This window comes from Anoplopoma fimbria, chromosome 17 (assembly GCF_027596085.1).
Source record: "Anoplopoma fimbria isolate UVic2021 breed Golden Eagle Sablefish chromosome 17, Afim_UVic_2022, whole genome shotgun sequence".
NCBI lineage: Eukaryota > Metazoa > Chordata > Actinopteri > Perciformes > Anoplopomatidae > Anoplopoma > Anoplopoma fimbria.
In genome coordinates this window covers 17,386,614-17,410,968 of record NC_072465.1, presented here as the reverse complement: position 1 = coordinate 17,410,968, position 24,355 = coordinate 17,386,614, and the positions used below count along the sequence as shown (strand labels likewise).

At 42.2% G+C, this 24,355-nt stretch overlaps 1 protein-coding gene across 1 annotated transcript in view; it reads right to left on the bottom strand.

Annotated features, from left to right (window-relative positions):
* Positions 1-22,825, bottom strand: part of LOC129105240 (semaphorin-3F-like) — a 44,559-nt gene extending 21,734 nt beyond the window's left edge. Inside the window, exon 1 of the mRNA XM_054616144.1 lies at positions 22,676-22,825. Coding sequence (XP_054472119.1) covers positions 22,676-22,787 — 112 coding nt within the window. The 5' untranslated portion in view covers positions 22,788-22,825. The remainder of the gene's footprint in view (positions 1-22,675) is intronic.
* Between the last annotated feature and the right edge of the window lie 1,530 nt (positions 22,826-24,355).

The window sequence follows — 24,355 nt, the reverse complement described above, 5'->3', positions numbered from 1 at the left end:
ACTTTTCTGAAAATTGGCAGGAAATTTTTCCCAATTTTGGTTAGAACAACTTTGAATCATTCAACAACCACATTAAAACACACTGTTCTTGCCCTATGTTTTTCCAAATCATCATCATGCATGATACATATAATGGGGGAATCAAGAGTTAACCAGGACTGCATCTAAAACAAATGGGACTCATTCCAAAGTACAACTATAGCCTACATTAAGACTACATGTCCCTTCAGCTGAAATCCAATGACTCTATTATAGTTCCACTGTACATTAACTGTATTCATCATGACCTTTTGATTGTGAAAATGAAGTGGCAATCAGGAGAAATGCTACACCTTTGCGAGATGAGACATGCAAAAACACATTTTCTTTGAAATAAAGCCTGTGGCGTGGTGAGATAAGGAGTAAGGCATGATAACAGTCCACCTCAAAGCGCTCATCCGCTCTATTGTCAGTACGAATTCATGTTCCCAGAAGCATTCCTGTGTGTTGCATCTCGGCCCAAATTGAGAATGCCTCTGAAGCCAAGAAAAATGTTACAAAACAAAACCCAGCCTTGACATTGTGTGTCAAACGGTTGAATTTATAACCAGCTGGTAAACTCAGCAATGATAGGGTACTAAGTGTTTGTCTCAGGATCTGGTGTATATCACCAAGTTTCCCAGCGAGGTCGTTGTAATTACTACCAGACACACAGGCAGACAGATTTAAATTTCCTTTTTATTGTGTGTGAATTGTCTTTGGTTTGTTGAAGCTCTTTTTATGTTGGATAAAACTCTGTTCCTACGACTGCGCCAGAATATGAATGACATCTGCTGGTAAACTGGGCCTGGAGTCTGTCCACCTGTTGATGTGATCCCTCTGCACTGTGTCACTCTGCTTTGTTCGGCAGCCAAGGTATGTAGCCATGGGCCAAGAGTTGCACCGTGGCGTGGTTTTCCTGGGTCACCCTCAAAGGGACATAAGGGACCTCTGTTTTTAATCTGTGAGGATATGTCGAAAGACGCAGCACTCAGACACCACTGCCACTTCTTTTCATGCCATTATCAGCCTCGCAGATCTTTCCCGTCTGTGTGTGTGTGTGTGTGTGTGTGTGTGTGTGTGTAACGGATGAAAGAGAAGGTTGGTCTGAGGAAGCAGGCAGCAGAAAACCCACATACCTGCCCAGGCATCCCTGGCATGTTGTCTGAATTCCCCAAACTACTCATATTCACCTTCTCATAAAGTAAAGGTGTGGCCCCACCTTGCTGCAGCTTGTCTGCAGCCAACCGTGCACGGATGTGTCACTATGTGGATTTTCTTTACCAAGTGAGGGACACACATAGCTTATATATCAGGACTTTCTTCACCAAAATCAAGACAGCATTGGTTGTTTGTTACATCATGTAAAGGTTCATGACCTGCTCTTTGTGCTGATTATGACATTTTTTTTTATCGCATCTTTAAAAAGATCAATACCCCTCTCATGGCTGTACATTAAGTATAGAGATAAAGCCTGGAAGCGATTAGCTTAGCTTAGCATAATGAGCGTAAGCAGGGGGAACGATGTACCCTGGATCACTCAAAAGTAGCCCCTCTTAAGCTCACTAATTAACTTGCTGAAACCTACTGTTTCTCATTTGTTTAAGTTGTACGTAAACTTCAGTGTAAAAGGACCAGTTGTGGTTTGACAGGGAGGAAGAACCCTTAGCCACTGTTTGCAAAGAAATTACAGCATGCATCAATTCGTAAAAACACTATTATCCATTTATGGGGTTTTTTTAAACACGTGAGAAAAAACATCTTAAAAAGTGAGCTTTAAAAATGTATATTTAAAACAATGGATAGCTGTTCCTGACTGTTTACCTTTTATACTAAACTAAGCCAATATCTTCTGGATTGTATAACTCCAATACTTGACACAAACACAAAACTGGTAATGATCTTCATCTAACTCTCAGCAAGAAAGTAAACAAGCATATTTCCCAAAATGTCAAGTATTACTTTAACCTTAATTGCAATCTTTCCCTAACTGTATCCAAGCAGCTATAGTTGTCTAAACTCAAGCAGGCCTTTCCTTAGTTGTTTAGGTATGAGGACGTTTGGATTCGTAAACGCAAAAACTCAGTATGCAAATCCCAAGTGCATACTGAGTGGCTGACTCCGGTGTATCTTTGGAAGTGTAAGCGCACAGGAGGGAGAGGTCATTGCAGATATCAGAGGGGCTGAACAGCAGTGGGAAGCCTTATCAGTCCAAAGTGTCACAGCTTTGTGTTTGCCTCCGCTCAGCACCTCATAATCAGCCTCTCACCACCCACTGGGGCCAGGACTATTGACTCAGAACACATGTCAGTGGAGCTGATTGCTGCTTACCTGTGCCTGTCAAGGACAAATAATTGGCACCAGATTACGTCTTATCTCCGAGCTTCCGGATGCTGTCACTCATATGCTCTTCACGCTTGCCTGCCACTGATACACTGTGTATGTGTGTGTGTCTACATAGAAATAGAAGTAGAGCTCTCTGATCCCTGCATCAACTCAGAGGCACCTGTCTCCCACTGCACAAATCAAGAGCAGAGAAAGATTGATTTAAGTAGTGAGTTTGCTTCCTGAGTGGCAACTAGAGATTATAAGAAATCTACTTCTGCTGTTTCCGATGACGGTAAAGGTTAATTAAAGCACGAGGGAGTAGAGGAGGAACTCTGGTTCAACTGACAGGAAAGGTTGTTTTAGCTTTTTTATCCCACTGTGTCTGGTCTGTAAACCCAACCTTCATTAAGTTCATGTTATACTGTATATGTTGTCATCAGAAGAGGATGCAGTGGGATTACATGCAGAGAGGGGATGCACAAGGCATGTAATTCTAAATCTTTTTCACAAAAGGATGGACTATAATAAATTAATCTTCTTTATTTTCAAGAAAACAGTCAAGAAACAAAGATTAAAAAAATTAAATTACATATATGAAAATCTCATATCTTGTGCATAGTCGTTTTGATATACAATCAGTAAAGACCATGCCAAAACCAATGCAGTGTGTCTCATATGAATACTACCAATGCTTTCCCGTCACACACTACCACAGACAGCTGCCCTCAATAGCCCTGCTGCAGGGCCGCAGGTGAAAGGTTAAAGGACACGAGGGGTTTGGGGTGAAAGCTCGTCCCTGGACTCCTTACACATTTCAGCATAATCAGGATTATCTCTGGAGGGGTCAGGCAGGGTGCCTGCTCCAAGCTGGGCCAGGAGAGAGCAGGGTGGTCATGATACTGGGGATACGGGGATGGGATTGTTTGGGGAGAGCAGGGAGGGATTGGAAAAATGCCCCTCCTTAGAGACGTCTGCAAGGGGGAAGAAACACTGCTCAATTGAGATACGATACGTTTGCAGTTGCCGCTTCACAAAAAGACAAAGCAAGCTGTTTATCTGGTTTTAAGAATCACATTTTTGCTTGCTTACACATAAATAAATGTAGTTGGATACATTCAAGAGGCATACAGTTTGTAGTTCTTAAGCCTACCTTCACATTTCATAGGAAAAAATCTCTAGGTGCCAAGAGAAATCCATATTTATGCAGTAAATACTATAAAGCCGTGCCATTCAGAAAATCAGTGTGCAGGTCCTTTACGACAATAATTTATTCTCTGGATTATGGAGAGCATGAAAACACTGGTTGGCTTCTTACTTTGTTTATGCTCTTTCCCAAGGCGCTGCTTGGGCCCAAGGCTGGCTGTTGTATGCGCTAGTATTTGTGTGTGTGGCATTGGGGCTCTGCAGATGCTGCAAGCTGCTGCGATAATGATGAAGCTGTGTTTGTTTTTGTAGCCGTGCTGTCGCTTGCAGCGAGCTGGCCAGAGTGACGGAGGTGGTCAGCAGTGACAACACAGGTTAGGGGGATTATGGAAAGGGCTGAATAATGAGACAGCACTGTTGTGAATGACTGAAAAACCTTCTCCTCCCTGGCTGACCTCTGACCTGGCACTCTCTCCCTCTCTGTCAGCTGCACCAACACGCTGCCAGATGCACAATGCTTTCTCTGAGGAGTCTGTTCATTCTTATTTATGGATTTATCCTAATCCTCGATTCGATTGGGAGAGTTAAATTTGCATAGTTCCCCAGCCAAGATGTCAATAAATCAGTGTTCGTTCCGCGGATTTTAACCAGAACTGAACAAACAATAATTTTCAGCATAATAATTTTGCTTCTTCGTGTATCAAGGTCATAGCCACAGTCTTACTAGCTGGGGGCAATAAGAGAGGGGGATAATTAGGAGGTAAATTTAGAGAGACCATTAGCAGCAAGTGTTGACTCAGGGTCCACTGGGGACAACAGCCACCTCTACCCACTTTGGGTGATCCAACCCATCCATTATAATCCCTGAGGTAATTTTTCACCCACAACAGCAAATGGCATGGTAGAGAGTGAGAATGGAGGGAGGAGTCTCGAGGGATGAGGAGCCTGACAGCGACCCTAAGAACTTCCATTTATCAAAGCATGCAGGAGAGAGCCATGGAAACTCTGAGTCAAACTCTGAGAGAGCTCCTCTGTGCAGCCAACACACAGCAAGGCTGAGATCCCTTCTACTGCTGCTGAAAGGGCAAAAAAGAACACAGCTCACGAAGGCACAGAGAGGCTCTCCAATGTGTATTCTAATCATGGTTTGGAGGACAAAATACCTTGATTGTGCACCCAAATACACAAAAACACTGATTGAGATCTCAGCTGCCAGCTTAGGTAGAGAGCAGGAGTGAGAAAGAGAGGCGAGAGAAGTTTTCAAAAGTCACATTTTTCCCAGAGAGGAGAAGGGTGGGAGAATAATGAGGAAGTAAGATTTGGCTTAACGTATCTACAGACAAATTCACAGACGGCACATACCCGCATATAAGAAGCTATGTGCTACATTTTCCCTGAATGTATCCGCCAATCAGCAAATAGGCACTATTCTATAAGACATACAAGATGCTCACTATTGGCTCTCTATTTTTGTAAATGCAATAGATTCAGAGTGGCATGTGCTAGCAGGCGGGAAGAAATACTTCAAACGATATTAAGGGGACTGTTGAGAAATAGAATGGCCTTTGGGATGGAACTAAGACCTGGTTGTCTTGTAGTCCATTGGCAGGGTTGGAGGGTTTAATCTGTTCTAGTGCAATGCTTTTTAGCATTTATGGTAGACACTCTGGATAGAATGTCCTCCAAGCAAAGGACCAAAAACCAGCCATGGGAATTACGACTAAGTAACGGAGAGTGCTATGAGATGTTTATGTTATAAAGCCACAAAGTCCACAGAGGGAGGCAGTCGAGGTGGATTGATGGGTCAACAAATCGTTGGACTCTGACACTAATGCTATTCTTTTCCTGTTTCCTGTCGACAGTCAACGTCTTTTAACCATGACCAATATGTTTCCCTAACCAAGTCTTCTTTGTGACTAAAGCTTACTTAACTTGAACCATAGCAGTCTCAGATCAGAATACTGTTTTAGTTATACACCAACAGTAATTCGTAACAATTTTGGAAGGCACTGACCAATTATGTCCCAATCAGAAAACGCTTATATGTGTCATTCTGAAGGTCATGCATAGACAAATTATCTCTTTTAATCTAGAAGACGTGTTTTTGAATGAGTAGAAATGCACTTCTTTTTCCAGCCAGTGATGCAGCTGTTCAGGATGATCTCTATGATCCCAACATGGAAAAGTTGGTGTCAGGGAAACTATAAGTAAGTAGAGAGATCACTTTGCTTTCATGTGCAAGGGTTTAAACCTCTAAGTGCTATTTGTCCAGATAAAGCTGAGCACCATCTGATATAGAGATGTAACTGCAGTTAAGACCAAAGCTCTTTTATATTAAAAACAGGCCAAAACATTTTCCTCCTTTTACCAATCAACCATTCATGTGGATGATTTTAAAACGCGATGGCCAAAATCAGATAACCAGATTGCAGCTTCCTCTGTTTTGCAAAATAAAACAGAATTATCTCTCAGTGGGGAGAGATGAGGAAACAAATATCTCAACAATCATTTATCACTTTCCTGTCCTGCATCAACCTCCTAACGATTATGAGCATTTCCGACAGCTTCCAGCACACCATCCAGAACATTGTACGACTTCTTAAAAAGATGCTTTCATGCATGCAACTCCGAAAAATTATAGCATCCTCATTTATCTTTAATCTCCCACTCTATGCCTGTGTAGTGCCTCATCACTTAGCTTCATCCGACACCTTTCCTTTTCCTCAGCTTGTCTGATCCTGCCAGCATCCACTAGCCCCTGTTTGCATACCAACCTATTGAGATAACACGCTCCTTCTTTAACACCCGGCATGCCACAGGTGGAGGAAGCAGGGTGATGGGGGAACTGCGTGCATGATGTGTTAAGTGATGATGTATTTTTCTATGAAAGTCAGGCTTGTGATTCACCCATTAAAAGTATTTAACTCTAGCGTGAAGACAAAGTTAACAAGAGTTGTTAAGAGACACGTCTAATGAGATTCAACAGTTATGCTTCAATCAAAATGCTCAGTTTCAGGCAAATTTCCTCAAAAGTTGACGAAATAAAATCCTTGTGGTCATGTAGTTCCATCAGCTAGTGTTGTGCAAATTACTGAAGAGGAAGTGACACGACAACATATTCAAAAAAGGAGAAATAACTCTGACACATCTTGACATTTCATAGTTGCTTCCCAGCTGAGATGGCATTTATGTTATTTTAATGAATGACTTCTTCTGTCTGCAGACACACACAACATGTGGCGTTTTTGGTCAGCTACCCCAGAGACAGTGACAGGATGACAAGCAACAAAGCCGCTGGCTGGATCTGAACTGGGGATGTTTCTTAGTGTGTGACTTGAACCAACAGGCCACCTGGAGAGTCAGGGCAAATGTTCTGAACTTAGCCAAAAGACAAAACTTTTTGGAGGCTTTTTTTTTTTTCAAACATGCATTAAAACAGTTGAATCGAAATGCACTCAATAGCCTCAGCCAGAGCATTCAGATTAAATGTGCTAATGTAAAATGTGGTATTATTTGTTAAATGCGCAGCATTGATCAGGAAATGCCTTGTATATGCCTTATCCTATATTTCCAGTGAAACGATATGGTCAATTAGAGCTTTGTGATGTGAATATTAACGTTTTCTCGGTCCCAAATGGCCAGCCAGGGCAGCGAGTCGAGCACTGGGGTTGTGGGCGAGCGCCAAGACCATCTGCCTCTGCACGGTCGACATAATACTGCATGCTCCTCTGCTGCATACATCCACTTGACCCAACGAGGCTGCTAGACAAAGGCAGGGTCACCCCCAACCAGGTACGTGTCAGCGCAGATCCTGGGTCCAGCCTCGTGCACTAATGCCATATGACAGGCAGTGGACAACCAGATAATGCTCAACAATCAGGCGGCTGGTTGTTGAGCAGCGTGGCCTGGTCCTCAGACGGGGTGTTGGGAGTCCAGGCCTGCAGTGAGGAACTGCTAATTTGCCTGACAGGCTTTGTGCTCAGTTAACAAACGCGTGGTAGTTTTACCACAAAGACTGAGGCAGGGATGCATAACATAAGACTGTTGTCGGGTCCACCACCTAAATCAAGACTGAAATAACTCAACGACGATTAGATCGAATCCCATGAAACTTGGTAGGTACATTCACTGTCCCGAGAGGAGGAATCCTGGTACCTTTGTTTATCCCTTTACTTTTCCTCTTGCTTTCTTATTCCCAATACAGTACATCATTTCTGGCTAAACTCACTTTCTTACTGTCTTTGAAGAGTACTACAGAGATATCCAATACAATATAAATAAATTTCAGTCTGCCTATTCAAGTCTCGGGTTGATTGGCACTTACATGGACGTAGAAGGTCAACATTTTTCAAATCACCTCCCCTAAGGAAGAGCTCCTTTCAGACAAATCAAATATAACATTCCTCCAGTAATCCATGAACCAACATATCAATATGGCATTGACCTCAGCAGATAATTCTGAAGGTAATTACACTCAGATCACAAACTCTGCCTTTCCAGTCTCTTAAGCTCTGCAATCCCAAGCTTAGCGAAGAAAAATAAATCAACCAGCAACGTACTCGGACGAGTCTTGAGTATATTCTCAATTAAAAAAACACAGATATTATCTGCTTAGTTATTACAGGTAACTTCTGAGCATACTATTACTTGGGAGGAGCCAAGAAACAATATTATTATTTATTCTGGTGGCCTGGGTGAGAGCAGCCTGAGCCCCACAAATGTGTGATGTTTTTGCCAGTGTTTCACTTTTGGGGTTTTGGCCCGGCACTGGCTCTGCTTATATTAGGTATCCTCTATCCATGAACACTTCACAGAACAAGCAGCACCGTTATCTTTAGGTCTCAGAGTCTTCTTTTAGTGATTATTTGGTGTTGAGTTTCATGGTGTGCAAGAACGGACTGCAAACTGATACTCTGACCTGACTGCATCACACTAGCTCTTTTCATCAGAACCATCTTTTGAATATGCCTCCTTCAACAATTACTGTTTTTTTATTTTGGTACATTTACAAGCATGACATTTAAAACAGCCTCATACCAATACACTCACACAAAAGACCCATGCACACAAACACAGATTAGATCCAAACATTCAATGAAAAACAGCAGGAAAGTTTGGTGAGAGCTGTGGGAAGAAAAGATAGTAGGGAGACCAACTGGTGAGAATAAGCTGACTGGATGCTGTGAGACATAGAGCACATGTTAACTTGTCCATTTGCTGTCTGTCCGACTGTTTGGAATAAATGGGGGCAGCCTAGTGGAGGACAAAGTGGGAGATGATGACTGTCAGTCAAGGGCATTCATCTTTTCTAAGTGGGAGAGTGGCTGTATGACGGGTTTTGGTGTTAGAGGAAGGGGAGGGAGTTGGAGCAAAGGGCTGAAGTGGGGGAAGAGGTGGCAGAAAGGAATGTGAAAGGACATTGTTATGGAAATAGTTTTGTTTGGTTACATATCCAAACTGTAATGACTGCAGTAAAAAGTGAATATTAAATAATTTTTGCATTGATGCATGAATCTTTAAGCTTTCGCAAGATGCCAAATATTTCCTGGGTTGATTTTACTTTTCCCAATTCATGACCATATGCCACCTGTCTTGTTTCTCTGTCAAAGGGACTCTGTGCGAATTTGACAAAGTGGTAGCTTGGCTTTACAAAAGTGTGAAGGAAGAAGTACATCACACAGTTGCAGAAAACCAGCAAACGGGTGAAGAATTGAAGAGTAATCTCACAGGGCAGCAGTCAGCTTCAACCACCATCAGCATTGGAATTACGTTTGTTTAAGTATCCTCCAAAAAGGAAGTGATTTCAGAATGTGACCAGAGGAATGTTGCATATGATGGTCTTTCCCAGCAGGAATGGCCTGCATTAGTTACAAAACCAGGGGGCTTCACAGAAAAGAATTACAGTCTAAAACATCCATTTACATTCCAATAGGTTAAAAATGTGCTTTGAAAGCAAAAATGTCACTCAAGATGAAACATGTTGGCAGCCATTACAACTTAAATGGATAATGTGAATTGTCTGCTAAAGGCGGGCCCCACTCTCTCATCCCAGCCTGCAATTAAAGCAAAGCTACCCAAGGTCAGGCTGACTGACAGGCCGACAGACCTATAGATTACTGTCTGTCTGTGTAATCCGTGGCCTTTTTACTCCCTTTGCTGACTGACGCTCTCACCCCTCCCATTTAAAGCACCAGCGCTTGTTGATTTGACTGCTTTCATGTTTGATGGACAACTGGGACATCCTACCCCGTGACCCTGCGACCTTTTTCTCACCCGTGACGATAAGGGTAGGTCTCCAGAGTGCCGCTGCTTTGGGGCTGTGGGGAGAGGGTATTTGAATGGCACTAGTTAGTGAGAAATTCATATTAATAAGGATGAGTTTCCAGAATTGAATTGTGTGGTTGAATGGTGAGGTTTTGCAGACAAAGGAGGCACAAGTTGCAAAACTGAGAAGCTATGAAGAAGTCTTTCAAGAAGTAAGTAAACATAATACAAGATAACATGTCTGCCCTACACAAATCACATACAGGCCTCTGGTTCTCGTAAACTCTTCATGTCAATACTGCACTACTATTTCTGCACACAAGGCATGAAATGGGCAAATAAGACTATCCCCTGTTCAGATTTCAGGCTATGCACCCATATATCAACAGCCAATAAGAAAAAGGTCATTTCTCTGGCATGTGATTGTTGGTAGTTCTAGTCTGGGAGATTAAGCATGCACACTAATGGAGATAGACAATTGTTAAAAAGACCTTTCCAACAGTTAAACAGTCATGGTGCAACACGGTAGACTCTACTAACCTTCTTAACATTCTTATCTATTTGCCTTCAGGCTCGCACTACAGTACTAATAGCAACAAGTCTGTACTTAAACATCCAGGGGGGAAGATGCTCAGACAGTTCTGACAACAGAAAGTATTAGCTGGAAGTACCTGTTTTGATTGGAGAATACGAGAGAGATGGCAAGATATAAAAGAAAAGGAGAAAAAAAACAGAGAGGAAGGCAAGAGTCTTATCAGATAGGAGACAACATGCGTGACAGAAGGAAATCTTAGTCACAGTCCCTCCATCCGTCCTCACATGGGGTGTTGAAGGAGGCCAGTGATTGCACGGACACATGGAGGCTAAAACACCTCTTATCTTACACTGTCATACCTTCTCATAAATCAGTGCTTAGCCATTCGCTCTGCACCGATAAGGCAACCAAACACAGACTGATCCAAACCAGAATTAAAGAGAGAGAGATTTTATTTTATGAGCTCTCTCTCTCACACACACACACACACACACACACACACACACACACACACACACACACACACACACACACACACACACACACACACACACACACACACACACACACACACACACACACACACACACACACACACACACACACACACACTCCCTTCTTCTATCTTCGCTATCTGTTTTTCATTCATCAGATCTGAACAGAAGACAAGTTTTTTTTTCTGCTTGGGGCTTGTTTGTTTGCAGCTTGCCATATTTTCTCTTGTAGCTTTTCCAGCAGTCTGGTTAAGATCATCTGAAGAGCTAGTGAATCTTTCCCAACATTCACACAAGAAAGATTTGGGAGTGCGGAGATATAATCTCTTGATCGTCCTGCAATAAAACATTAAAACAATGTGTCGAAAAGGCTGGATCTCACTACCACAGGACTACTGCGATACAAAAAGTGTGTCAAGGACAGTCCAGCTCATGATACAAAACATTAGTCCATTCCGATGATGACATTTCTATGGCAAACCCATCTCAACAGATGCTTATTTAACGTCATAGTTTGTGGATTAAGGGTGAAAAAAGGCTTTGTGTTAATACAAATTTATGACAATTAGTACCAAGATAACTTGCTTTTAATAGCTTTAAAGGAACAATGCAATATTATTGCAATTTCTTGTCCAGAGTTAAACTTTAAAAGACTGATCACAAACAGCAATGTGGCACCTTAAACCTGGATGTAACATAAAGGAGCTCTCATAGCTTCCTCAAAAGTTAAATGAAAAAATCCTTTCTAACAACGTTACACTGTTTTAATTAGTTGGTGTGTCTTGGGTATCATAATGAAACATTTAGTTTTTAAATGCACTTAAGGCACTTTCAGACATGACGCGATTTGCACTAAATAGTTGCTGAGTTCACAGCACATCTGTTGTCATGGTGTGTTTGAAAGGGCCTTTACGTGTTTAGAGGTTTAGTATTTAACTCTATCATCCCCAAACAAAGTGAACTGCACACTTAATGTACCTAGAAATGCTGTGCAGTGATGCTGCGTGCTTCAATATATTGGTAGTTTGCCAAGAAATAGCATGAGTACAATTCATCTGCAGAACTTGAGCATTTATTACTGAACACACTTGCATATATAACATTGTCTTTGCAACTACCAAAACAATTTGGCTTTTAGTGAACAATCCTGTTAAACAGCAATGAACACATTGTGGCGTGGTTCCTGGTGATCTTTGGGTCTAATTTGCTTGAAACGCATCACAATGGTTCGTGACTAATTAATCATGCATAGATGGTTTAATAGGACAGTGTAATCTGGCCATGGTGGTTAAAAAGGTAGATTTCACGCTGTGCACCAGTTCTTTATGCGAGTGACATTGGTGTAATAAAAAGCCACAGACTAATGAATTCCAAGTGTTTTATACTTTCTAAATGCGATTACACTTGAACAAAGCATCATTTAGGCTGGAGATCTTCCCCAATGTCAAAAGACACCTTTGTTTCCTCTGTGTGTTTCTCAGCCGAGTCGACCACATTAAAACTCGATCTGTCAGCCATGGAAAAGAAAAGTTTGTGTCTCTGTGTTTGTGCCAGGAGGTGCCGCTTCCTGTAAGCTCTCTGCGGGGCTGTCTGTGGTCTTCCATCATTGTAGTGCGGCGGAGCACATGGTCCAGAGGAGCACATCAATTCATCTAACATGGAATCCTACAGAACATGAAAGCCCCAGATCACAGCCTAGCTTTGAGTGATGACTGTTTCAGCGTTTGTGCCAAGAGGAGGAGAAGTGACGGACGAGAATGTTGAGAGACAGAAAGAGAGAGAGCGAGCAGAGGAAGGAGGAGGACGGACAGAGATGCTTTGAGCGTTAATGCCGTGCCAAATGTGCCACTCCCCCTCTGCTTCCCCAGGGACATGAATGAAGTAAATGAATGATGGACCCAGCCCACACAAACGCCCCTCTTCTATTGAGACCAAGCAGTCCATTCACGGGGATGAGTGAGGCGTCGACACCAACAACAACAATAACAACGGCAACATAGGAGGCCCTTGCTCCTATTTCTCATTCATACATATGTATGCAGTCACACAGACACCCACATGTGGCACGGATACTATGGAAAAACACTGCCAACATACCATTAGGGACACCTAGAGAGGGTTCCTGAGAACAGGCCTGACTAACAAAGCGTGGAGGCAAAGGGGCGTGAACGGGGCAGCCACGAAAAAAAAAAATCTTGGCATCATGTCAATGCAACCGCCACAATGATCAGGGATGAGAGGCCATCTCCTCCCCACCACAATCAGCACATTATCAGGAAGCCCATCAGTGCATGAACCCAGAAAACAGGGCCTGGAAACCTCATGTTCCATCATATTCTGCCCTTCCTCCTCCTCCTCCTCCTCCTCCTCCTCCTCCTCCTCCTCCTCCTCCTCCAACGCTTGGCTGTCATCTCACTTGTTCTGCCAGGACAGCATGGGTTCAGGGGGTTCTCGCCCACACAGGGGTGATCTCACTCAGAGGATTGACCTTCAAACTCAGGCATTACTTGCCCGAAGCCACAGCTGCTAATGGAACGTGGGGAATACAAATCCGATTGAAACGAGATCAATCTGACAAGAGAGGCTTTGCTATTTACTAAGCATTTACATCTTGAACCTTGAAGGTGGGCTTTGTAATGATGTTAGCATCTGACTGAGTGCTCAGTTTTCACCAATTATGCATCCTGTAGAGAGAAAGTATGAAGAGCGTATGAAAGCAGGAAAGGGCTGAAGATGAAATGCAGCTCTGACAGGAGCAGGAGGAGAAAGAGGAATGTTCTGGCTTTTTAAATCCAATAGTGAGACACCACTACTGCAGCCTCCCACAGTATCATGGTCAGGCTCAACCACAGGCCTAATTTCTCCCATAATCACATAGACAGCTACTTGGTCTTCATCCAACGTATACTGTTCACACGAAGAGGCTTGATGGACTATTAGTCTGAATCTCCCACACCTGAAAATATTCATGGAGCTGTGGGTGTTTAAGGTTGCCCGGCTTCTGCCTAAAAAACAACTCTGACCTTTAATTTACGAAAGGAAGCACTTCCCATAAAACCTTGGCAAACTGGCACGGAGAAAGCTGCAGCACTTTGATTGCATAAACAGTCCGCAAAAATAAATATTCGTACTTTGGCTTGATGTAATTTTGTATCGTCTATGAATAGATGTATGGTTCGGAACGCACTTTTGGCTAGTCCAATTATTTTCAGGTGCCAAAAAAACTTTTTCTAAGACAAACTGTATGACAACATGTGAGTGTGAGTAAAGTCAGTCTTTTCATTGACTCTTACATCAAACCTTGCGGTGCGAGGTCAATGCCGGGGCTTTGGCTCTGAGCTGAACAGTCACCGGCTGAGGTGAACCATCTCAACCGACACTCATACAGCGCTAATGGGAAGCAGACACACAATTTGTCCTGAGTATGCCTTTGTGCACCCACACTCCTCTCCTCCTTCTCATTCTCAAATCCCTCCATCTATTCACGGTCTGGCTGAGATAGCAAACCTGACACTGATGCCCTGTAGTCCATTAGCACTCTCGGAGAGCCCCGTCTCAGTCTGCGCTATTGCTCCCTTCACATTTCCCTCCACTCACCCTATCTTCCTGACAGTCCACACTTTGACTCTTGCTCTGCTTATCTGAGTCTCTCTGTCTTTCTGTCTCTCCGTCTCCTCCCCTTCCTCCTTTCCTCCTGCATGAGCTCCTCGAGTTCAACATGTCGGTCCATGTCCATGGGGAGGAGAACAAGTCACCCATGTCCAGTTCAGATAACGTTAATGTGATGGGGTCTCCAGCCTGTCTCCACTAATGTAACGTCAGACACACCTGTTATCACTGATAGGACAGACAGTTGTCTGTTCCTACATTGTGAGCTCTCTACCTCCAACAGTTAATCCCTGTCCAGCAAGGCTGCAAGTGAAGATTATTCTCCAACATTGAATCATCTTTTGATAATTTCTTAAATTCATCAGTGTATAAAAGAAAAGAGTAAAACATATTTATTTAGTTTGTTTTGTCTGATCATTTCACAACCAAGTGATATTTAATTTGCAAATACATAAAAATAAATGCATTTTTGCTTGATAAACCACTTTGAGAAACTGGTTATCCATTATCAAAATTATTAAACCGATTTACCAACTAATTGTTTCAGAACCGCTGACCTTGTTGTCACTTGCTCTACGTGTTGCTCCCTGTACTACGTCAATTGATGTAGTGCAATGCAAAGAGTGGACCGAATGCAAAAACCTAAACATTCAACATATACATCATTTGCAGACACTTTGCCACCATTTTTCTTGCTGACTCGGCTGAAAAATCTGGGTAGAATAATACCTGATCTGTGAACACTGAAGGAACACAATTCCATTCTCTCCATACCACTATTGTATATGGAAAAAAAATGACATTTATGTTACTTTTTTCCCTTGAACCAGATATTTAAATTAAGCTATCACTGAAGTAGCTTTGCAAGTTGCATGTGATAAAGTATCACAACACACACACACACACACACACACACACACACACACACACACGCACACGCACACGCACACGCACACACACACACACACAGGTCTATGTAGCTTTATTTGAGTGTAGTTTTCCCACCCCAAGTGTTCACAATCGCCACCATATGAAGGAGGTCAATGGCACTGCAGTAACAGGATCCCAACACTGACAGACAAATGATAATGAATGATAGCTGTCTGAGTAAATAAGTGGAGAGGTGCCCTTGACCCGCTGTCTCCTTAATTTCAGTCCAGGCTGACGACCCCCCCACCCCCTCCCTACACCCAGAGGACTCCCACACCTCGGCTACATCTGGAGAGTGCGTCCAGTCGGGCAAAGCGTCAACACAGAGAAACCACTTATTCCCTCATTAAACTCTAAAACCCTTCCCAACACTTTCACAAGACTGCGCCACAGCTTTATAAAAGTCTATTGTTTTAGCAAATTGATTTTGTAGTTTGTCTTAACTAAGCCTTGAAGCATCCACGCTGCTTTACTTCAGGGTTTCCTGAGAGCAGAAGAGACAGCAGACACCAGGGGAAATAAGCACAATGCTGTGATTACATCCCGAATCTCCTCTGTGGAGAGAATCATTTGAACCCGATTCGGTTTGTGAGGAGTGACAGGTAGACGCTGCCATGGCAACCAAAGCAAAGCATGTGTCAAATATAGCGCTTTACAGAAGCTCTGCAAGAGTGTGAGCACACCCATATACACAAACAATGTAGACATAACCATATGGACTTGACATGAATATTAAAAAGACTCCCCCATTCCTCTCCGTCACTTTAAATCTGCAGAGAACCACCTCTTGTAAAAAACATTACTCGCTCTCTAATTCTGTCTCTAACCACAACAACAAAGCATGCTTAATAATCTGACTCTAATAATGATTAAAATCACACCTCAAGAGTTATGGGCTCTGTTACAAGCCAGACAGAAAACAATGGACAGACACACTAAATACTTTAACTGCACAAGCAAATCAAGTTCCTTCAACATCAGAAAGAATTGACATCTGTCTGATGTACCACTGTGGCTTACTTCTATTTTTATGCTGTCTGACACATTTCGATCCTAAAAAAATGACTGCAGGAGGAAACCAAGAGACACAAACACACACCAGGATGCAATGTCTATCACGTGCACACACACACACACGCACACGCACACACACACATCATAGTGTCTGTCACACCCTGCTGAGCGTTGCCCCTCTTTACACAGCAGACAGAGAACTGGAAGGGCTATTTATCGTGCCTGCCAAAGCATCCCCCTTTAGTAAACTATCATGTACACACAAAAGATTTTAAACAAAAATAATAATAACGAAGAATGTTTTAAAAGTAAAAGTACTGATATTTTTTTGCATAAAACATTAGGTGACTGTGTTGAGTTGGAGCACTTCCAAGGCTTGGATGGGCATTAAACTCTTCATCATCTGTGCATGTGACACCAACAGCAAGAGAAACTTGATGAAACATGCTATGCAAGATCAGGCTAGATTCAGATTCTGCCTCAATGTCAGATGTTATTAGCAACTATGGCAAATTCTCCAGTTACAATGATGAAGACGCTTCTTCTCTGTAGCAGTGTTGACTGATGCAGATGGGTACTGTGGTATTTCAAGCCATTTACCATATCAAACCAAAGACAGAAACAGGATTTCTCAGAAATAAAGTTGAAACCTTTAAACAGTCATATGATAGACATTAGTTTTGTTATATTATCCAGAGTTCTTTGCTTCTGGTTGAGGAACATTTTGGGTAAAAGGGGAAAAAATGGGAATGCAAACAGTACTAAAAATAAATAAATAATCAAAATCAAAAAGATTTTTTCAGTTCTATGTATTTCATGCACTTTGTTGGTCACTTGAGTTGTGACAAAATAAAACTACCCAGGAAGCACAACGTGATAAAAACAAATATAAAGTTATTAAGACACATCTCACAGAGGAAGACAAGTTTATTCTAAGGAGGCTGGATGAGTGGTTTCATTTGGATGTTGTGCATTTGTATCACCACAGGGGGAGATTCCAGCATTAATAAGTGCTTAGGCATGGGCTCTGCTTGACAGCTCAGAAGAAATATTCAAATTCAGAAAAGTGTTTTCAATCTCAAGCTTTTCACTGGGAGCAACGATTTGTATGTGTATTTCTCTCTGTGACACCCTTAAAGAGTGGGAAGCCAGAGATTTATTGAGTGAAAATGACTAAAAAAGGCTACGAGTGAATGGAGACACATTATTTTTCTTTCAAGCCTGCGATCTAAGTTAGCACTGCACTTAATGCACGTTTGCTGAGCTGGTAGACAAAACCCTTCCGTGCATATATCCACCCACTCCTCCCTTATACATTCCCCTGCTCCCTCAACGTTGTGCCCTCCTCTCAAGGAAAGTCTGGGCACTTTAGAAAACCCCCCTCCCCTTTTGAGTGTACAAAATCAGCTGCTGTGGGCGGCATACTGGGTGCGCTCGTCCCTCACCTCACACTGCCAACCTCCTATCAACAAGCAAATAGAGAGGGTGTGAGTGTAGAGTAAAGGCAGAGGAGTAGGACGAGGAGGCAGAGGGAGATAAAAAGAGAAAGTAACAGACAGGAAGGACACTATATTTAGCACTGGAGCTGTCGCCTTCTGTTTTTCTCTCCTGAATAATCATAGTTTGACAGCATGCATCCTGCAGAGCAGGGGTTGCTGGGATGCACTACCCCCCCTCCCCCTCCCCTCCTCCATCAGCAGCATCATCTCTGGAGAGAAAGTAGAAAAGTATTGTAATAATTGCTGCAGGCTTGCGTGCCACAGCCACCACGCATTACTCTGTGGAAACATTTTGCAGTGCCCTGACATTCTCTAATGGAGATAATAGAGGAGGGAGTCAGCTTTAGAATACTTTGCCAACAGGTACAATGTCGCATGTGTGATGCATACCGAGAGCCCAAACCGAATCCAAGTACTGTATGTACGAATGAGCAGCAACGTGACCAAAAGACATTTATAAAAAGCATTCTGCCATCCATAATTTCTAAGAATGTGAACGCATGTAGGAGAGGGAGAGTAAAAGGCTGTGACAAACTTGTTACACTCGTGTACCGATGATGATTATCTGCTGGGAAAGGAGTAAACAAGCACAGCTGGTAGGGAGAGGGGCATGGAGGATGGGGATTAGATAACAGTGTATGTGCACAATGGACTTGAGCCAACGCAAAAAGCTTCTTTGCTTTTGTGTTTTTTTATTTCCTCAAGCTTTAACTAGTTACACTACTTTTCTTTCATGGCAACATTGCTTGGTGGTTATTGTTATTGTGATTTCAACAGTAAGTCCATTTACAAAGAAAATGTCAATATGTCAACGTTTAGGAATGTTGACCACCTCTATACTGCACACGAATGTTCATCACACAAAGCAATAACATAAGCACCTCACACTGTAGATGCATTCTATTATCACTATCATTACCCATAAATTAACAATTATAGTGTGCAATCTGCCAAGTAAGTTTCACCATGCAGAGATGTTAAACATAATGTCTCATTATGTTTAACATTTCTGATGATGCATGTAATATAATGCACTGTAATGTGTACTGTGATCCAATAAAATGGCTTATTAATGACACTACTTCTGTAGCTAAACAGCAGGAGGGTTTCTGGGTTATGAGAACAAGCAATGGCCCTGATGATTAGCCAATCACATCTGGTTACATACAGCCTGTTCACTTGTTTTGAAGGAGACAGAGCAAGACAACCAAAGCAGCTCAGGGATGTGTGTCTGAATTTAAAAATGCTTTTATTTGATCTTTTTGTACGCTGTGGGGTTGTTGCAGGCGAACACCTTGTCTGTCAGGTTGGTCTGGTCTTCACTGGCCAGACTAAAGTTCCATCCAGGGTAGGCAGAGGTCATGTGCTTGCAGGATAAGCTTTCAGCAGCTCATTGATTGCTGAGACTTGATTGCAGCGAGGCTTGGCTGAGGCACTTTGCTCTGTCTCCAGTGCCACAAGTAATATACCATCTTTAAGAAGTGAGGAGGCTGGGTGAGGTGCAAGGAGATATACTTACAATGTGTAATATCTCAGGGCAAGACAAGGATAATTATGAATGAAATACTTTCTATTTCAGCTGAGAAGTCAAAAGGACATCAGCAGTACAGGACCACCTACAGAGAGGAACGTCACACTGATAGTACTTTAGTAAGACAAAGGGCCTCTCTCCTGTTCTATATATACACATAAATCTGCCTATAGAACATAATCTGTGGAAGATGAGGTCTATTGTTGTAGAGAACAAGCAGTAAAGTTCAAACTCAGTAGCAGCTCCTAATTATTCAAAGAATAAAGAGGTGGAGGACATCTCGCGATTTCTGATCTTAACCCTGAAAACTGTCAGGAGAGATGAGCAGATAGCGAAGTCTTTGTTCTGGCGTGACAATCATCGACGCATTATGTGGGACACAGAGAGCGTCAGGGAAAGTGCAGAGGCTGGAGTAACCTTAAGATTGTCCCTGAGAATGACAGGACTGCCTGGCTTTGTCTGGCTTTCTTCCCAGAGCTAACCTTGCACCCAGGTGTTCCATCGAGGACTAAAGAGGCCGAAATAAAAACAAAGTTAAACACTTTCAAATGGGGCCGGGGATTAGCGCAACAAGCTATTACTTGTTAATATGGTGCCATTCTCCCACAGTTTGAGGGCAGTTAACCTCGGGTGTGACCAGCTTCTGTTTAAAGGGTCACAACCTCGCAGAGCCCTGCTCACTAAAATAGCACGTGATTATAGACCTTGTTTAAAAGTAAATATAGGAGGTCTGAGCAGCTGATTTAAGCCAGCCCGTAACTGTGACTTTTTTTGTTTATGGAATATCATCTGCGCATCTAATTGCTATGTTATGTGAAATTGTAATTTACATAACCTGAACTTCACTTTTGAATGAATGTATACTAAATATAGCATGCTGTTATAATTATTTTGGGAAAACACACGTTGTTTAGTTTGAGAGAAGCATTGCAGCCTGGTGGTTTTTGTGTGTGTGTGTGTGTGTGTGTGTGTGTGTGTGTGTGTGTGTGTGTGTGTGTGTGTGTGTGTGTGTGTGTGTGTGTGTGTGTGTGTGTGTGTGTGTGTGTGTGTGTGTGTGTAACTCTTTTGAAGTCTGGGTTGATGATCTATCCCTACAAGCTTTGAATGGACATTCCTTTGGTCTTAGCCTCTGTTTGCTCCCTTGGTCCTTATCACAGTTAATAACTCAGCTTGCACAAACACACTCAGTAGCTCCTTTAGGTACCTCAAAAGACAAAATGATCTGCTTGTTTACTATGTAAACCTTAGTTTCAAGTTACCTGGTGGTGAAAATGTTTTTTTTCATTTGGTGATCCTGTAGACATGGAACTTAAATGTTGAACAAGATTTCACATTCAATAACAAGCAAACTACAAGTGCAAAAAAAGATTTGATTATTTATGAATAACGGGCAATGATTTAACAATTCATATTAATAAATCAGAGCCAGATACTAAAGTGAGGGATTTTCATCAGCAATTAAACGTAACCTGCTGTGATGTTACATGTGATCTTATTTGTTCTGGCTTCAAGCATGAAAATCATTTAGCTTTCAGTTATGAAGAGTTCCAGGAAAACTGTACAAACGGAACAAAATGAACACAGATGGAAAGTAGTGATTAATAAATGGCAGAATGGAAATTCAAGGCAAGGGTTCATAGCAGATGATCACACTGAAATGCAGTACTAATACCGTATAATGTATTTGCCATAGGGGATTTTATCATTTTTCTTAGGAGAAATGTGTGTGTCTACTATATGTATATAATCCCTTGTCTGTTGCTTCGATAGAGAGCAATAAAATTGAAAAGCAAAGACAAGCTTTGGATTTCAGCCAAGAGCAGTCTTCTCTAAAAGCTTTATAAAATGCAAATAATCAGTGGAAGGTGATACTGTGTACCCTTTGTGGATGAACATGTGAGGCTGGGTCAGAGACAGAAGCAAATCCAACAATGCAATTAAAGAAAAAAAATACTCTTTTAGCTACTACAGTTGGCAGACTACATTTGTAGCTCGTCTCCTCGATCTGTTTTATCAACAAAATTGAAATGCTTATTAAAAATTAGCTTGGATTATGTTATCAGAAGACACTTATTACAGCAAAGCTGTGTGTCAGCACTAGACAGTTATCAAGAAACCTAAAGCCAAGTATTTGGTTAAGTACACTTGCACATAAAAAATTTATAAAAGCACTTTACGGAGCTATTCCCAGCAGTACGGTGCAAAACCAATACAATTAGGGAATACAAAGCCTAGGGTTCATTTTTATTCTTCAGCTATCTGAAGTTGCTCTGTGAGGCATACAGTCACCTCCAAAACTAATTAAAAACCAAAAGGAACTCGATTAAAAGAAGTAGAAAATAAATGAACTATTTTCTACCAATTAAATGTCAGACCAGTGGAGGGTGAAATCCAACTTGATTAGAGACAGAGAGAAAGATGGTGAGAAAGAAAACTAACAGGTAGGCAACATATCTGGGCGAGAGAAAGGTTTTAATCAGCTTAGCAAGAGACCATGACATGAAGTTACAGCAAACAAGTTCATTCTGCTATTCCAGGGTTGACTAGATATGACCAGAGACACTTGACAGATTGTAGATGCCATTGAAAAAAACACATTTTCTGCATTCTTCAATGCCATGATTAGCAGGGAAACCTCCAGTTCCCATTCAGTGTTTCCACCTGTTCAAAATCGACACGGTGCTGATATGTGAAGTGTGGCCACTTCATGACCGACGCTTATTAAAGTCTTCTTCAGAGGTAGGCCTTCTATAAAGCCTCAAGAGCTTTACAAGGACACGATGGAAGCGCCGACGCTGGAACGACAAAGCACCGGAGACTGCACCGCTGAGACCTATTTTAACATGACAGTTCAACACACACAGGGCCTCATGTGGCACTGGCAAACATTCATAACATGCTGGATCTGCGCCCTGAGTGTGTGCCCAGCCAAGTGTTAAATCTGACTTGATTTCAGAAGGGAGCCGAGGTCGCACAAAGGCCTTTTCGAGGAACTAATGGCAGCCAGGCGATTAGATGAAGACATGTTCTCTGGTCCTGAATAGTCAGGACAATCAGCAGCACATCTCCTCATCCCTCTCATCACGACACACAATCAAACTCTCTGTTAGCCAGTAAAGGAATAAATGCCAGTCTTGCCAAGCTCCGAATTCAGCTAGTGCCAATAGTTTACCCACAACAAGACCGAGAAATAAAAGACTGATGACAAAAACGACCATTACTCTGGTGATTAAATCTACATATCTGTGTAGAGAAGCACAGAACTAAACAAACTGGGTCACAGATGCAGCAAGTATTCGGAGTGCCTTACCTTTGAAGGACAGGAAGATCCTGGGAGCAGAGAGGGGCTCGTTGGAGGCGGGCAGCGCCGCGTACGATAAGGCCAGCAGGGCCAGTAGCCAGCACAGTTTGTCCCACAACATTGTCCCTCTGTTAGTTAACAGAGCAGAAGGAGAGTCCAGGAGCTGAGGGACAGAAAGGGATGAGCATCAGTCAATAGGCCTCTACTTCAAACCAACTGCAGGGACCAGCTTCAGCCACTTAGCTTCATTGTGTAGTCTTAATAAAGCTTTTTGGTACTGAAGTCATACACCAACAACACAGACCATCAGGCAGGGACAGACACACAAAAAACTGGATCTGTTATGTATCCTTCTATAGGTTCCATGCTTTGACTAAATATATTATGGGGGAGTTTAAATGCTTTAAATCTTGACCAGGTAATTATATCAGGGTGTGCAATAGGTATAGACCATGTAACTTAACCCCAACCATAAAACCTGACAGTTGCAGGAGTCTTGAAAGTAACTCTGCTGATGCTGCATTGATTTCTTTTCTTTTTTTTTTATCATTACAACTGGGTTTTATGATGAATCTCTCATTGTAACGTCCCTCTACTGTTATTCTTATCCGTGTCTGCTTCTGTGTGCTGTGAGAGCAACAGTGTGGACGAACCAAGTCTCCTTCCAGAGGGAGAAAGAGGAGCTGCGTGCACCTCCCTCCTTACTTTTCATACTGACACAAAACGTGTGTACGTGTGTGTGTGTGTGTGTGAGAGAGAGAAAAGAGGCAAATTCCATGGTCAGGAAATGGTATCACTATTACACGCAAATAAATTCATTTCACCACAGAGATTCCTCATTAAACGAGCAGTGCTCTCCATCAACGTGCGGATATCAGCCACAAAGGGAGCTGAGGTTAATGATGTCCCCATACAAAGATTTTAAAGACGCTCCAAGTTATCAGCGTGTGGACGAGCTGGTCTAACAAACAAACAAACAAACAAACAAACAAACAAACAAACAAACAAAAAAAAGCTTGTACAATGAATTGACAGTGCCACGTTTGGAGAAAAAAAAACCCAATTTTAGTGAGGGTGTTTCGCTTTAATTATCCATGCATCTACTCGTAAACGTGGATTTGAGTCGGAGGTCAAACTGTCAGTCAGGGTTTAAGATCAAGTTCCACATTGAGCCCTGAAGGCACAACTCCAAAGCAGACCGTTAACCAAAATAAAGCGTGACGGGGCTTTGAGTTATGAGGACATGAACATGAACCACGTGCCATTTATGAGAGGATTTTAGATATTAAAAAGTAACGTTAAGGGGTAGTTACTAGACTACATTCAATCACTGGGGATATATTAGATTGATAAAATACAGCATCATATGCAGCCAAAACTTTCAGTGCACGCTCCTTGTCCACCAAACACGCACGCATATACTCACAAAAACACACTGCTCTTAGTTCATGCAGTATTTGAACATTTGTATTGGAGCGTAGAATGTCTCATTTAAAACTACCTCCCACTCGCCAGAGAAGACCCGACAGACACATACACACATATATCCGAAGTCTGTCGCTTAAAATAAACCGTTATCAATATTCAGACTTAAAAATGTTCCCTTTTTTTCGACAGAACTTTTAAGATATATTTGAAATATCACAGCCATAATCTTGCACCTGAAGCATGCATCTTTTCCTTTCGACT